This window comes from Dermacentor variabilis, chromosome 1, assembly GCF_050947875.1.
Source record: "Dermacentor variabilis isolate Ectoservices chromosome 1, ASM5094787v1, whole genome shotgun sequence".
Lineage (NCBI taxonomy): Eukaryota > Metazoa > Arthropoda > Arachnida > Ixodida > Ixodidae > Dermacentor > Dermacentor variabilis.
In genome coordinates, this window is record NC_134568.1 from 17,909,347 (window position 1) to 17,926,804 (window position 17,458).

General features: G+C 43.8%; 1 protein-coding gene across 1 annotated transcript in view; it reads left to right on the top strand.

Annotated features, from left to right (window-relative positions):
* Window positions 1-17,458, top strand: part of LOC142575643 (uncharacterized) — a 135,090-nt gene that overhangs the window by 36,425 nt on the left and 81,207 nt on the right. Inside the window, exon 2 of the mRNA XM_075685179.1 lies at window positions 2,583-2,653. Within this exon, the coding sequence (XP_075541294.1) occupies window positions 2,614-2,653 (40 nt within the window). The 5' untranslated portion in view covers window positions 2,583-2,613. The remainder of the gene's footprint in view (window positions 1-2,582; window positions 2,654-17,458) is intronic.

Sequence of the window (17,458 nt, forward strand, 5' to 3'; positions counted from 1 at the left end):
GTACAAGTAGAATACGAAGACACGTGTTATGTGTAGTGTACGTGCGCATAGCGTGGTGGCTTTTTACTCAATCTAACCCTGTATTCACGAAGCAAGGCCTGTCCCATCCCCTCTCACCCCTCTACCCATAAAAAGAAAGTTGTTGCGATAGAACTGTTCGTATTCGATCAGCATATGCCAGCCGATGGTCATGTTGGGCATTTTTGTTGCAAAAGGCAGCGGCAAATGACGCAAGTTCTTTACTCTCGATCAGTTGGTGTCAAAACAAATACCAGCTATATAATGGCCGCTACCTTATTATGAGCGAAGGCGGCCGGCGGCACAAATTAGCAAAGAGTTTTTACGGACGAAAGCTTTGTGAAATCGGCACTTGGTTCGTAAGTCGCTTGGTTGGTTCACCAGCCATTCACATTATTAAAAGCGTAAGCATTTCTATGCCTACCCAACGACGAAACCCGTCCGTCACGTAGAACGAATGTATAAAACAAAATAAATTCGAAAGAGAACGTTGGCGGACCATACTTTCGAACCTATGGCCCCACGCCCTGAAGCTGAGTGCCTTACCCACTGTAATCTAAACACCCACACTTGTAGAGGGCAAATATATACTCGTATCTGGTAGAAAAGGAATGTCAAAGGAGAGCAGTTTCTATGAAAGCTTTGTTGAAAGATTTGGTAATGGTGGAATAAAAGCCATCTCTAGGACAACATGTAGAGACGACTTAGAGCATTGTAGTTATCAGGAGAATTCCAATTTTGCGAATATTTAATGCCATGCACGGCACATCCCCAGTGTGCGCCTACCTTGGGTCCTTCCTTCACCGACTGAAATGCCACCGATCTTGGAAGGCTCATGCGCTTAACGTCGCGCAACACACACAGATCGGCAGTCAATGAGTTGATAAGGAGTGATGAGGGGTTATATGGGTCTCATCACTGTTGATAATGGTTCGACGAGGATGGAAAAAGTGCTAAAGAGCGATAAGGGCTTATAATAGACGGAACAATTCTGATAAGCTTAATATGTACCGAGAAGGGTTGATAAGTGTCGGATAAAGTCCGATAAGGTTGATAAGGACCGATAAAACTTGACATGGTTCGGATCGTGTCCAATAAGGTTGATAAGGATAGAGAAGGCTTGATAAGGTTCGGATCAGTTGCGATAAGGTTGTGCCGACTGATAAGGGTTGATAAGGCTCGAATCGAGTCCGACAAGACTGATAACAACCGATAAGCGTCGATAAGGGTCGGATCTAGTCCGATAAGGTTGATAACGACCGATAAGGGTTGATAAGTTTGTATACTGGTCGGATCAAGTTTTATAACATTGATAATGACAATGGACAGCGTGGAGATGAGAAAATGACACAATGCTTAGACAACTCCCAGATAGAGAGAAATCACTTTATTTGCACCCGTCAGGGAGTATGGGTGATCGGGGTGAGACGCAGCTCCCCCTTTCACTGTCTACCTCCCCCCTAGACGCCAGACGGAATTACTTGCCTTCCAGGCGGCGGTCTGAGCTTGACCGATGACTTGTTTTCGGGCTTGATCTTCCTGGCTACGGAGGGAGGATTCCCATGACTCTTTGTTCTCGTGTAGACCATTTAACGCTGGGCAAGCCCAGAGCATGTGATTTATGGTCACTATGCCTTCACAGTTTTTGCATTTGGAAGAGTGCACCTCAGGATGCCATTTGTGTAGGATATACGAGTTTGGGAAGGTACCCGTCTGCAGTTTTCGCCAGATAACTTCTTCCTTCTTTGTGAGAGTTCTATGGGGGGGGGGGGGGGGGGGTTCTCCTGCCCATTCTGAGGTGTTCTAGAATTTCTCTGTATGGGGTTAGGTGTCGCTTTTTGGACAGGCAGTAGTCTGCCTGCGCTGGGGCCCGGTGTGTGAGTACTCGGGCGACCTCGTTGCGATCTCGTTCCCTGTGAGTCCACTATGGGCGGGCGCCCATGATATTATAATTAGGTCGTTGGGTACGTTCTCCTTGCCTACCTTCAGATTTTAGCCAGCCTCTTTGGACACCTTGCCGGTGCCATAGGCTTTGATTGCAGTTTTAGAATCGGTGATAATTATTCTGGTTGATGGGTTTGTGATTGCCAGGGCAATCGCCGCCATCTCTGCCTCCTCTGGTGAAGAGTGTCTCACGCTACTGCTCGAGATTGGCTCGCCTTTTTCCCTCTCGACTACTGCAGCGTAGTGCCCTTCTGGGTACTCTGCCGCATCGATGTACACTACCCCTTGTTTTTGGAGGAGGGAGCTTTGGAGTCTTTGGACTCTGCTTCTCCTGCGTTCCTCGTTGTGTATGGGGTGCATGTTTCTTGGGAGGGGGGTATTCTTAACCTGTTGGTAATTTCTTTGGGGATGGTGGTTACCCCTCCCGCGATTCTGGGCTCTGGTAGCCCAGTTTCCTAAGGATGGAGCTGCCCGTTTTGCTGCCAGTTAATCTGACATATTGTGCCGTGAGTTTCGCCTCGCACATTTCCTCTAGGGTGTTTGACACTCCTAGGTATCGGTGCTATCCCAGAGGAATTTCTGCCTGACTTTTATTCATTATATATATCATATACTTGCAGCGCATGAACCGTTAAACTGGAGCACGGGCCAATGGAACACCTCGAGCCAGGCACCGGCGTACCGCCAAACAGTACGTATACTTTATCGCGTGCTCGTACTTTTCCGCGTGCACGGAGAGTCACAACGCGCATATATCAAAATTTATAGACCACATTAGCGCAAGCTCTTGGGCCAGTTGGTGCATGATGAAGTTGAAAAAGGGAAGGGAAAAAGGGAAAAATTTTAGGGAAGGGCAAGACCAGATACGAACGCGAAATCTTAGAAGCTTTCCACATTGGAAATGAGAAAGAAATTTGTGTCAGCGATACGTCTTTGTGTTTAACAAACAAGGAACGTGCTTACCTATCGAGTAGGTAAAATATGATTAATAAAAAACTGACATTCATGCACAGGTCGTGGGAGGAGTAGAAATTGCGCATGCGTCGGCTGTTTTGACATGGCAATGTATCTTCGAGGTGTTATCTGTGCACATGTCTTGGGAGGAGCTGAAGATGCGCATGCGTTGGAGGTTATGTGCGGGAATGTAAATTTCAATAAAGTACAGTCGAAAGTCCAGCGTTCGTCCGCGTCTAACGCCTTTTCCTTGAGTGCACGTCCTTTGTGTTTCGCTGGTACCCCATTTTTCAAGTTCATATAGACCGCCATTTCTCTTCTCACTAACAATGCAAATTATCGTGTTCTCGCTTCGTACTCGACGTGGTGTGTCGTTTGAAGGCAAGCGGCATGGGTTTGCGCATCCTTGTGTGCATTTGTTAAAATTCTGGGCATAGTGCTTGTGTGATGGCGCAATTTCCGCACCATATTTGCTACCCGTAACACTATAACGCATGTCAGAAAAGCTGCGGTGAAGGGCTATGTATACGGGCTATCGCGCGGCACCGGTAACTCCTAGGCTCGCTACACATGCGGTCCGTCTCAAGTAGCCAGCCTTTCGTTGGCGCTGCGCAAAGTCCGCGCTTTTTCGCAGTTCTCCGTGTTCAGGCCAAAATGTTTCTTCAGACTTCCTGAGTTAGCTCACGCTTTCTCGCAGTTCTCTGCATTCAGGCCAACATGTTTCGTATATAGGACTCCCTGGGTTAGGCGAACGCCCATACGCATTCGTGCAACAATCATGCATGTGGTACCTATCAACAAAAGGATTGCTTTGTGGAAACCAGTTACTCGCTACGCCACTATAGCAGGTCGTTGCAAAGAAGCTATTTGTGCGCCCCTGCGAGGACGAGAGCAGATATTTCTCAATAAGAAAAGAAAAGGTGCCACGAGCAGTAGCGCGCTCACAGGCTTTCTTGCACTGATATCGTTCTAATGCTCGCACTAATAGACAGTTTTAGAATAGCGTTTGCAACCAAACGTAAACGCATTACGCGAGTAAAAATATAGCGTCGTCCTCCCTGCGCATGCTCCGAACGCTATTGGGTTTCTGTGGTTTACGTGCGCCATGATAACTTACGTTATTTGGGAAATTTAACGTGCCTAACGTTTACGGACGCTAAGAAATAGCGTTGTCGAACATTGCGGCACGCATGACTCCCGCTTCAGCATGAATTCTGGTGATGGCTACGCTCTCACTCACGTTGATCACCAATAACTACTGTAATAAGCCTTGGCTTTCTCTAAACTCACCTGAAAGGTTAGTTATCAGCGTCCATTTTCTCAGATCGTTCCGCGATTCTGGCGCCCGTAGGCCTAACGAGACGCGTCCGCATAGCAACAGCAGGATGGTGGCTAATATATCGACTTGGCTTGGATACGTACGTTTGGCGCGAGACACCAGACCGCGCCCTATTTTATAACGTCTTCTGTACGTTTGCGTTTCTGTACGGTAAACTAAAAGACTTGAAAGGACGCGCACCGTAACGTCCCGCAAAGGTGCCTACGTTTAACGCACGTAAGGCGACAAACGCTATTCTAAAACTGTCTAATAAATCAGGGGCTTTCGTACAGCCAATTTTCTCCGTCCTCATTTCGAAGCAATGATCGACAGGCAGCATTAGAGATGTTTCGTTTTGCCTCGGTGATTCGAAGACAATAAGTCTTGGCTCAGGCGCAATTTTCCTCATAAGAAAGAAAGAAGGAAAAAGAAAGAAAGAAAGAAAGAAAGAAAGAAAGAAAGAAAGAAAGAAAGAAAGAAAGAAAGAAAGAAAGAAAGTCTGGGGCCTTTTGAGCGAGTTCAAAATGCCGCTGACGCCAAGGAAAGCACATTAGGAATTTTGCGTTCATATTGTTAATGAGAAGTGAAATGTCAATTTAATGCAGATAATAAATAGACGAAAATGAGTGTAACTGAAGGGCAACACGACGTAGGCGGCGGCCAGAAGCGATACGACTATCGAACGTCGGGCTTTGCGACATATAAACTTGGTGGTACAGCTGTATACGACGCCCACCGACACTCTACCTACATGTGCGAACCTCTACATGATTTCGAATGCGTCCGGCGTTCGTATAGCTCTCTGCACTTACAAGGCGTTCGTCAAATCTGTCTTCTCCTTAGTGCGGTGCACCGTGGAGAGAAGCCTGCCTCTGTAATTCTCATCTTTCTGCAAGCGGTAACCAGCGTAACGGAAGTACTTACGTAATGTTTATGTGAGCGACAATGTTTTCATGGCAACAGTCAGCTGCTTTATGTGGAGAAAAATATAAGCGTGTACCTAACCTAAACACCCTCCAGTCTTAGTTTGACAGAGGATGTATATATCATAAATGTGTTTATGTCGAAGAAGAAACAAGAATTCAGGCAGCACATACTATATCGAGCAAGTAGGTATGGTGTAGAATGGTAGTTTATCGCCCTGCGCTCAGCTACAGAAACTACGCTGTTGAAGTGCTGATCCTTGACCTTTTTACATCCAGAATTATTTTCCCAAAAAACTTTCCCAGAATACCAATTAAAAAAATGTTTGGTTGAATCAATGCACTAAATAAATGCCTGAAACACATTCAGAAAGGCATACATAGTTGAACATGCACAAAAAAAAAGTATTTTAGCGTGTGCGAAAGTTAGCTTCACTGCACTGCTTCAGGTTGGTTTTTCGAGCGGCAATGAAGTGAACAAGAAAAATGAACATGCCTACTGTCCCCTGTGACTGTTGCGACACCCGACTGTCACCTTTGATTACAACTAGTCATGCAGGAAGGCCTCAGTGTGGTAGGTGCACCTCAAAACACAGTACACCTATAATAAATACAAGCTTCCCTCGCCTACTTTCCCGGGCTTCACATGAAATGCGCCTGGAGTGTCCATATAATTGCTATCGCCGTAAAATTACACGTCAATAAAGTTGTGACCTTTGTGGTGGATAAACATTAACATTACATGAGATTACTTGTTACATTGAATGAGAGCAAACAAAATCGTACGCATTGCCGTTAGTTTTAAAGTATTTAATTATTTGCTAAAGCTTCCATTCACATAGATTCCGAGATGTGCGCTGTATTCGAATTTTTTACACAGAGTGCCAGTCTATAGTATGCGCACGACTTTCGGGATTGCTTTCTCTTCCTCTCTCTCTCTTTTGCCCGACTTTTTTGAGCACACAAAAGTAGCGCCTTTAGGCGTCTGTCATGTAGGTGCCCGATGGAGGTATCTTAGGAAGTGGCAGGTGACGAAGCGCTTAGCGAGGTCGTCGGTATGTCTTCCCCTTTTGGCATGCTTCCAGTTTCGAAGATTCCCAGAAACCAACGCTTCCATAACGTCTAGATATAAGTTCACGTCGGAGTAATTCGTATGTACCTGCATTTCTGTACAGGATAACTTCAGTGAAGTTTGCCATGTGGAGGCAACGTAGAGGCGAACAGTGGTGGATAGTTTACGCTGACTTGCGCACCTTGTCTGCGAATAGTGATGCGTCCTTCATCGAACGATTCGGAGCCAAAGCCAAGAACCTCTGTAATATCGATGCCAATGTCGTACTGGGTGTGTGTCCTATCTTGGTCAATCCTCCAGAATGGGCATGTCATGCTATGATTCCCACATAAAAGCTGAACATTTAGTGACGACGCAGATATACCTCTTCTTCTACTTCTTCCTTCAAAATTACGGCACCTACCCATGAGGGAGGGATTGGCCATGATCCTCAATGGAAACATGTGAATTTCTTGCTTCCTGTTAACTTATTGATCTGTACTCTTTATATTTAATCAATAGTGATTATAAATTATTTTTCTGTTGTTTTCTTTTCTTGAGTAGTGGTCATGCCAATTTTGACGAAGATACTATATTACGAAAATAACGCGATTCAATGTTAATAATGAGGAAAAGGTGTCTAACATGAGAGTATCCCAGTAGCAATGACGTACTCATGCACGATCTGACACACTTACTATCGGGCTAGACCAAAGGTACTTGCCCCAAAAGATGAAATGTTAATCACCGAGAGAGGAAAGCCCATACACAATAGGGGCTGCTCTTAGTAGGTCTTTTTTTTCGGAATTATATTTTCCACAAAAGAGGAGAAAATACTCCAGGGCTTCTATATCACCACATGACGCACAAACGTACGATGGTGCGAACCCACACCTACTCAGGTACAGATTTAGTTGCGGTATTCGACATCTTAATAGGGTAATGGAAACTTCGCATTGGCGAGAGGGACAAGACCGGACATTCCGGGGGAACGCCGAATGTTCGTAATCCGGTGCAGCAAGGAGAGGCTCATTTTTTTCTGCCTAGGATTTTTCGCCTTCGGAATCTTATTGCCATCAGCATAGTAAGGTTCGGTATAAAGAAACTTACTAGCCCACCAAGCACTGCCTTTGCCAAGCTGTCTGCAATCTCATTAAGTGCTACTTCACAATACCCAGATATACACAAAAACCGAATTTCTTTAACATGATGTGGAATAAAAAAGCGTAGCAATCGGTACAATAGTGGATTACCTATGCTTTCTAACGACATAAGAACTGATAAGCAGTCTGCGAGCAATATTGTGTGTGATACATTTTTTTGGAATTTTGCATACGGCCAAGTATATGGCCATGAATTCGGCCACATAAATTGGAGTGTAATCGGCAAGACGAATAGCAAAGCTACGTGATAGTGTTAAGGAGCAAATACCTATCGCTGATTTCTAATCTTATTGTGAGGCGTCCGCGGACACTACATTGTATGAGGGAAAATCTTCCAGACACTCATTCAAGAGTCCGACCAGTGCCTGTTTGGCTATGAATTTAGCATTCTTAGGAAAAGCGTAATCAAATTTACAAGTATTACATGTTTCTATTGAAGTGATACATTGAACTAATTGTAGGTTAACGCGCTTTTTTTTTTTTTTTTTGCTAAGACTCTGCGTAAACACGACCTAGGGAGCTTGTATCTTGGCCACATAGAATAAAAAAATATAGTGCCGGCAGTGCGACAAACACTGGGTAACTTGTATCGGGAACATGTTCGTATGCTCTGAGAAAAGTCTTTTCTGTTAGCAGCTGAAATCTCCACGCTAAATCTGGTGTGTTTGCTTTTAGATACAGCCCAGAGTTCACAACATACTAGGGACGCCAAGACACTGATGTAGGGCCCGTCTCTCTATCACAAATAAAGGTTGCAGCTGATAATTTAGAGACCCAGATATCAGCACACAGCCAAATTCAAGAATGGGTCGTACATAAGCGCGATAAATCTAGAGTAGAGTGTCCTACGCATACCAAACTTCCTGTTGCATCTTCTGTCAACCGGCCAAGAGGGATTTCACCTTTTCTCACAACGTTTTTTATATGAGGACGCCAATCTAGGCCAGGATGGCAAATGACTCCCAGGTACCTTATATCGCCTCCCAGCGGAATCAGCTGATTCCGATATACAATGGATAAGGAAACCGATTGATGCGAAGGGAATACAAGAAAGGGCACTTTTGTTGATGTTAAGTGGTTTATGTCAATGTTATGTGGTTCTCCCAGGCCACAGGTGTGGGAGAACCACTCAGAATGATGATTTTCGTCTGTGCAGAAAAACTGTTCTTCCGGGCAAGAAATCCCTGATCCAACTAATGACATACGACGGAGGGTTTAAGGCAACAAGTTAATTCAGTGGAATGTTATACTCTACGCTGTCGTAAGTTTTGCAACATCTAGTGCTACGAGGGCCGAAACTACTGAGTTTCTTTTAGCCAACTGTATCTTGCGTTCTAAATCGAGATGCGTGGATCAGATAGAACAACCACTGCGAAATCCAATCTGAGCGGTTCTCAACGCCTTAATATTAGAAATGTGATCTGATATACGATTAGAAATAAACAACTTTTTCAATTAATTTTACCATATTAGAGGTTGTATTGATTGGCCGAATGTGGTCTAAATCAAGCCCTTTTTCAGCGTTCTTTAGAAGCAAGATAACTTTAGCTATCTCCCATGCACTCGTTAGGTAGCCATGTTTTTTGAAGAGAAATGTTCAAAATATGTAGCTACACACCCGTAAAGTTGTGCCAAGAATTTGAGCATGCTAACAGATATACCATCACGACCCGGAGCTGCTGATCTTATACAAGCTACGACAGATGGAACTTCCGACGAGTTGACCTCTTCAAAGTCATTGCACTGCGACGGCAATGAGATATTTCAAAAAACTCCAATATGAAGAAGTTAACTTCTTCTTCAAAGTAAATAGGAGCTTCACTGATTGCCCGCTTTCGTTGCTTTCTTTGCGGTCACTACATGCGGCACCCGATGACGATGGCACTGCCATTTTTTCTTGTTCTCTGCTTTAAAAATGCGTCTGTCGAGATTTCAGCTCTTTCTGTTTTTCAGCGCGATTTGCGACTGAAGAACAGAACTTGACGCTTGGAGGTGCGCAGATTGTTATTGGCTACGCGAATTGACTCTTTATTATTGTGGACGAACTATAGCTTCGTTTACGGGTACCGGTTGTGCAAAACGTGTGGGCGAGCTCAGCTCATCTACGGAAGGGAGGCTGACAGACGAGCCAGACGATAGCAGGTCCCACTTCTTTCCCCTCTGTACGCCAATTAACCATGTGCTGCATCTTCAAACGAAGACATGTTCCGTGTAATTGCGAATACGGAAGGGACAAAGAGAGACAATTTATTAACACATCTTTCAATACGTGAGAGTCCGCTATACTACACGAATTCGTGCAGTCTTTGTAAAGAGCATAGGGGTTTCTCCGCACCTTCACCATATTCAATTCAATCCAGCTTTATTCAATATGTGCTAGATGTTTGGAGCACAGACAAAAAGCCTGAGAAGGCTTGACTGGGTCCGTGCACCATGGCGTGGCATACAGTGGCATCGATTCCACACAAAAAGTAGGAGAAAATCAATTTGCAGGATATGCAAAAACTTCAGAATATACAAAAAACAATGCAAACAATAGGCAAATATGTGCATAAAGAAAATCCATGAATATACAAGAACATTGTGGGGAATTCACTGGATCAGAAACGAGAAAAAAGAAGTACAGAAAATACAAGTAGTGTTTCAACCAAAAAATAGAACAATGGAGAGCTATACATATATGTTGCGTAGCTCATTCAAAGAGATCAATTCTATATCCGTGTCATTTTTGGCCAACTCATTTAACAAGGTCTTAATGTGTACTTTAACATTTGTTTATCGTAGGTCGTGCGGCATCTATCAATTTTCCATGTTTCGGGATAGCGTGTGTTGCATGCAGGGGAATTTTTTCGCGACCTCGCCAGTAATTTCAGAAGGTAATTTTTCATGTTTGTTTCCAGTTTATGTTGCCGAAGTAGTCTGAAATTTAACATACATTGTACGTTAACAAGCTTAAGCTTGTTGAACATGTCCTCTGTTTGACTTAGGTAAGTGGCTTTAAAACAAGGCGTATTGCACGCTTCTGAAGTGAAAGAAGTTTCTTCATATTTTCTTTAGTTCTTGTTCCCCAAACTAGTGCACCATAGTTTAGCGTAGAAGAAAATAGAGCATTGTACAAAATATTGTTAATAGAAAGAGGGAACGTAGAGCAATGTCGACGCATGAGACCAATTACTTTGGATAGTTTTTTCGTTAGGCAATTGATGTGAGCATCCCAGGACAAATTATGGGAGAAAATCACGCCAAACGTTTTAGTTTGGGGGATTTGGCAGAATTTGTTTCGTGGGTGAAACAAAACTGCTTTGGTTTTACTAATATTCAGCTTTGATTCATTGTTTGTAGCCCACAAGTGAATGCGATGAAGTGTTTCATTTGTGCAAAAAGATAAGCATGTGACATCCGAGCCCGTAAAAAATAGGCTAGTATCGTCAGAGTATAACATATACTTGGCGGTATGATCAATGTTAACAATATCTTTAATGTAAAGAACCAAGAAAAAAGGACCCAAAACGCTTCCCTGTGGAACACCTAAGTTAACTGGTTTGACTAAAGAAGAGTGACCATTAATGATGACAAAGTGCGACCGATTCTGTAGGTACGACGAAATAAGTGACAGAGCTTTCCCTCGAATGTCATAGTCCTCCATTTTTTTCACAAGTATGTTGTTACTAATATTTTTACGTGTAGAAAGACACAGACGGAGGAGGCTATTTACAGGCTATTTACACTGGACTGGAGCCAGAGCGCCAGGCCGACATTCTTGTTGCTGTTGTTGCTGTTGTTGTTGTTGTCCTGTGTGGCCGTGGCACATACCCACAGTGGGGGATTGGCCATGAATCGGGTGGTTAAATCAGGTGCCTCAAATAATAATAAGGGAGTTAACAATTTGAACATTGGAGTTTAAAAGTAGACGCTTTGTGTTTGGAGTGAAAAGAAATAATCACAAGAAAACTAGGTATAATAATAATAATAATAATAATAATAATAATAATAATAATAATAATAATACATAAGAACTAAAGGAAAGCTATAGCGGGGAGGGAGAACGATCAGTCTAACAAGGAAATCGATTGGTTTCAATGACATTCGCTCGCGCCAAGGGCACAAACCCACTTCGTCGTCGTTCTCGCGGCGGCTCGTCTCTTGTGTATCTCCCGATAATACCGTAATAATGTGATCGAATGCTTTTGTGAGATATAGAAAGCTACCAAGGAACAAGCTCTGATTTTCCGGGGACGTCGACCGACAGCTTGAATTGGTAGACTGGGCGGAGAAGGCCAAGCAGGTCGGGGCCTTACTTGAGCCCGATCCCTCAGGCACCTCCCCCTTTCCCCTGCCCCTTTCAATAAAGTTTGCGACCACCACCATCAAACATTCCAAGTATAATTTCTTTTTGCATGAGCAATGTCAGCTCTGTAGATTTATCTTTCCTGAAGCCGTACTGCGAGTCAGTTAGCATGTTTTAGCGATCAGTAAATGAAATTAAACGCGTTAAAATCATTTTTTCAAGACCTTTTGAAAAGACTGGTAGAATGGAGATTGGACGGTAGTTCGTAAGATCATTCCTATCACCTTTTTTTTGTAGATTGTTGTCATTTTTGCGCATTGCATTTTACGAGGAAATACCGCACATAAAAGACAATTCTTAATTACATGCGTTAAGCAATGTGCAATCAGATCACTAACGAATTTTACCGGTTTTATCTGCAAATCGATCATATCTGTGGCTGTGCTGTTTCTTAAACTCGTGCACGTTGTAACAACTTCCGATTCAGATACTGGCCGCAGAAACGTGTTATGCTGGCAGCGCGGCTGCATGTAAGACAGGCTGTCACCTCCAGATGATGATGGGAGATTAGATAGAAAGGAACCATTAAATGCGTTTGCTGGTTCTGCTCCAGAAATTTCCACGTTGTCCTTCAGCATCTTGCTAATAGGTTCAGTACTTTTACCAAATATCGTATTTAGTTTGCGCCACATCTGCCCAGAGCGTTGGCTCGAAGAAATTAAACGGTTATAATGGTACCTGTTTTTAGCAGCACGAAGTTCTTTAGTGACATGATTTCTATGTTTTTTGAAAGCACTAAGCATATGAGGACATCTAGTTTCAATGAATGTTTTGTATAGCTGTTCTAGTTTTCTTATTAGATGCAAAATGTCAGTAGTTATTCATGGCTTACGAGCTTCCTTTGGTCGGGTAAATGTTTTTTGTGGAAAGCATGAATTGTAGATAGATGTAAACTTTTCCAAGAACCTATCGTAGGCGATTTCCGTATTACGTTCACTCAAAATATCATCCCAGCTTACCTGTGCGATAGATTCACGAAAACTGGTTAATGTGAGAGAGTTAATTGATCTGTAAGAAATGTGTGCCACTGGTGTAGAGTGGTCAATAATTTTAGAAGATTCATTTACAGAAATTAATATTGGAAGATGGTCGTTGAGGCAGTAGTTTATAACACCAGAGTGCAGGCGGCGCAAATCAACATTTATAATGAACAGATCAAGACGAGTTTCTGTTGTTGTCAGCCTCGTTGGTGAAGTTATTACATTTTGGTAATTTTGTATATCTAAGAGAGACTCAAAGGCAGCTTTATTATGGATATCTGCAATAAATTAATATTAAGATAGCCGCCTAAAATGATTTCATATTTATAATAGTTAACAAATTCAAGGAGTAAATCTAAAAAGCTAAAAAGGAGGAAACGTCACCGCGAGGTGGGCGATAGCAGACACAGAATAAAAATTTCCATGATTTGAGAATAAGTGTTTCATAGTGAGGAGTAGAACAACAATACTCAGATAGCAATTCGCAATGTACTTCATTTGAGGCCAAAATGGACACGCCTCCACCACGCTCCTGATAGCGGTTTACATAGTAAGACTTATATCCGTGCATTTCAAACCCATCCTCTTCGCAAGTAAACCACGTTTCCGTAAACATCACAATATCAAAGATAATTTTAACCTCGCTAAAGAAACATTCAACGTCGTCGTACTTATTGCGACCAGATCTCAAGTTGAAATGGACACAGTTAGAGCATTCCTGAAATTCAGGCACCGTTAAGTCAATTAGCTGCATCCGTTTTGCAGTTTCATTTGTCGACGAAGCCGTCACAGACGAGAAAAACAACACTTTTGGTGTAGCATTTGCTCAATGAAAACGCATATTGATCAGAATGTCCCGGCTATACTATTAACGCGCATGAGCGACCACGCCATGTGTGCCGATTTATGAAAAGGGTTATTTGCATTCTCATCACCAAAACGATAAAAAACATTGAATTATATCTGACTTCACAGTGTACTGACCTTCTCGTTTCATTTATTGTACCCGGTATCAACTACATTACATATTGTGAAACTGTCCTCCTATTTGAATGCATCCACAATAACAGTCGTTGCCAAGTGCCAATTTCATATCCATTACAGAATGTTTCAACAAAAGTAAATGTAAAAATATTGCGAGATTTACGTCTCGGTCTGCGCCTTCGTGTTTGATTTCGTACTGCCCGACTGGTTTCAGCAGTTTCTATTATAACTTTGCTTTTGTTACTAATGTGGCGTCGTAATCCGTTGTCTTCGTATTGCTCCATTTTGGAGTGCACTCGATCGCTAACCATGCAGAGCTGTTGATTGGATTTTTTTCAGATCGTACTCCTGCCTTATGGCAAGTGTCTGATCAGTCCGACTTTTTTCCAAAGGTCTTCCCATTACGTCGCCATACGTATTTCCACCCATTTGCGCGATTTTTAGACGAAGCCATTCCGAGGAGACGTTTTAGTGTTGGACATAAGTGCTCATTCACGTAGACAGGCGACGCTGATTCATTGACAAAGTCGCTGTTCTTAAGACTCAGTTTTCTTGCCTTCTCAAGCAGGGCATCCCGCTTCTGCGTCGCGTGAAATGTACAATAATGCAGCCTGGCTTATTTCTAGCATGAACACGGTGACAAACCTCAATGTCATCTGGTGCAACGCTCACTCCTGAAAGCTGTCCAAGTTTGCAAACAACTGCAGTTACGTCCTCGTTGGGGCTTTCCGCGATATCCTTAATTTCGATATTTTTGTTCCTCGAATATTGTTCGGAGTGTTGTAAACGAGACTCCGCGTCTGCAAGGCGTTTCGTGATTCTATCAAGTTCAGCGCGTAGCTTACAATTTTCATCTGTCAGCTCGGCGTTTTCCGTCTTCATAGCGTGTAATTCTGTCGAATGTCTTCGAAGACACCATTCATGTGATCCATACTGCGAACATCATCCCCAAGTTCTGTTCGCAGTACTTTCACCTGAGCGCGGGAGTCCCTCTCTACAGCCTCACGGATTGTCTTTAGCTCCTGCCGTAGTTCATCTCTTAAATAATTGATTGACATCTGCATGACTCCAGACAGTATCAGTACACACAAAAACACACGCAAAACAAAGTTGCAAAGTAAAAACTAAGGCTCAAACAATGAAACGTTCCTTTCCTTCAAGCGCTTCGTAAACTTACGTGAGGCCTCCTTACAACGAAGGACCGATAGAGGAAGCAAGCGTACTCTGAAAGCTCCCTTCGCCCGTCCTCACGTAAGGAACGGTTGCCGCATGCCTGGGTTCGAGATGATCTCTTCAAAGCTTTACGCGAACACCATTATTCGATCAAAAAATTTTGTATCGTCGCACAAGTTTTAAATTGAAGAGCTAATATGCAGATGCGTTGACGCTTTCATCTAGCTTTGTTTACTAAACGTAAAAAAAGTAAATTAGAGTGTAAAATTTGATGTGCTCCAGCAACGCTGGCACGCCGGCGTCGTGCAACGGCTAGCAAGGCTTTCATGCCGCATGTGTGACTGAAACGAACATGCCTGACAAGTCGTACCGTGCTCGCGATTCTCCGCGGGGAGGCGACAGCGCGCATGCGCAAGCAAACGTCACGTGGCTAAGTAGTGAGGTGAAGCGCTCGTTCATGGCCAGGAGCGGCGTAAGGACGCATGAAGGTAGCTTCGAAGCTACCTTACGCTGAGAAAGCACCAAGGAAGCCTTCACCGAGGGCCCTTCAGTAAGGACGCTTTCAGTGTGACATAAGGTGGCCTCACCGCAATGAAGAAGCTACCTTACGCTGAGAAAGCACCGAGGAAGCCTTCACCGAGGGCCCTTCAGTAAGGAAGCTTTCAGTGTGACATAAGGTGGCCTCACCGCAATGAAGAAGCTACCTTACGCTGAGAAAGCACCAAGGAAGCCTTCACCGAGGGCCCTTCAGTAAGGACGCTTTCAGTGTGACATAAGGTGGCCTCACCGCAATGAAGAAGCTACCTTACGCTGAGAAAGCACCGAGGAAGCCTTCACCGAGGGCCCTTCAGTAAGGAAGCTTTCAGTGTGACATAAGGTGGCCTCACCGCAATGAAGAAGCTACCTTACGCTGAGAAAGCACCGAGGAAGCCTTCACCGAGGGCCCTTCAGTAAGGACGCTTTCAGTGTGACATAAGGTGGCCTCACCGCAATGAAGAAGCTACCTTACGCTGAGAAAGCACCGAGGAAGCCTTCACCGAGGGCCCTTCAGTAAGGAAGCTTTCAGTGTGACATAAGGTGGCCTCACCGCAATGAAGAAGCTACCTTACGCTGAGAAAGCACCAAGGAAGCCTTCACCGAGGGCCCTTCAGTAAGGAAGCTTTCAGTGTGACATAAGGTGGCCTCACCGCAATGAAGGCTTCCTTACTGAGGTAAGGAAGAGTTAATTGTTTGGCCCTAAGCAAGGGCAGCAGTGACAGCTGCTGAGTAAAAAGAAACAAGGACCGAAAATGGCACCCGTGCAGAAAACACCAACCTGTAAAATAGGCAAATGTAGATGCGTAAGATGCTTTGACCACTACGCTGCCAAAGAAATTGCACGCCCGCTGGATAGCTCGTTTTAAACAGTCCGGTGATGGCTGACAGCGCCAAAGGCCGCAGTGTCCAGATACACCGGTGAACCACACGTGTCCAGACGCTGCAAGGCGCAGAAGCGGCAGTCGTCCCTATGCGCTGAGATGAATCGGCGAAACCGAGAGCAGGGGCAAAATTGCCCGGACTGTCTCCTGAAGCCTTGCAGTATCTTGCTTGCTGAAGATGGCAGCGGGAAACAAGCTGTAAAATAGACAAATGTAGATGCATGGGATCATTTGACCACTACGCTGCCACTGCTGCACACACACACACACACACACACACACACACACACACACACACACACACACACACACACACACACACACACACATATATATATATATATATATATATATATATATATATATATATATATATACATATATATATATATATATATATATATATATATATATATATATATATATATATATGTTCATTCCACGGGGCGTTGAAACTATGTACATACCAGAGACTCCCTTAAATAGCCTGTAGTCAGCCTGCCGGTTGTAGACAACGTATAGCCTTTATACTTTTGACAAAGGGTATACGTGTGTATGTATTACGCACCGACATGTCGTATAGTAATGACGTCTGGGAATAAGCACGCGTACGGAAAGCTAGAATATACGACTCCGGCATGTTGAGCAATCCCCTTAGGAATAATATGTCACCGTAATTGAGGCACTTTGACAATGCATGTTGACATCCGAGGAACTGAGCAAATCCGAACAAACCTTCATAATCCCAGTCAGCAGCGCGCCTGCAGATGCGTGCCTCCACTTAGGTGCCCGAAGCCTCGCTCACTTATTATGCGCGCCATACTTGGTCCCCAAGTGGACTACGACAATAATGGAAATATATAACTTTGAACGACGGCACGAATTATAATGCTGGAGTCAGAATCATCTACTCGCCCACTTGCTGCTTATGCGCCACAGTCAACAAGTCAGTATTCAAATGGTTTGAGCGTCGTTGCTCGTAAGGTTCGTATACAGAAAGCAATGCAGAGCGCCTCTGTAAGGCACTTCAGATACACGAGCTCCATTTGCATGTATAAAAGCGCATGTTATTACTGCGACGTCTTGAAGGGAGTTCGCGCGCTTGCATAGCCATTAATATCGACCATGGTAAGCAGTGAAGGTAAGCAGTAAACAAACAACCAAATATGCCCATATATAGTAAT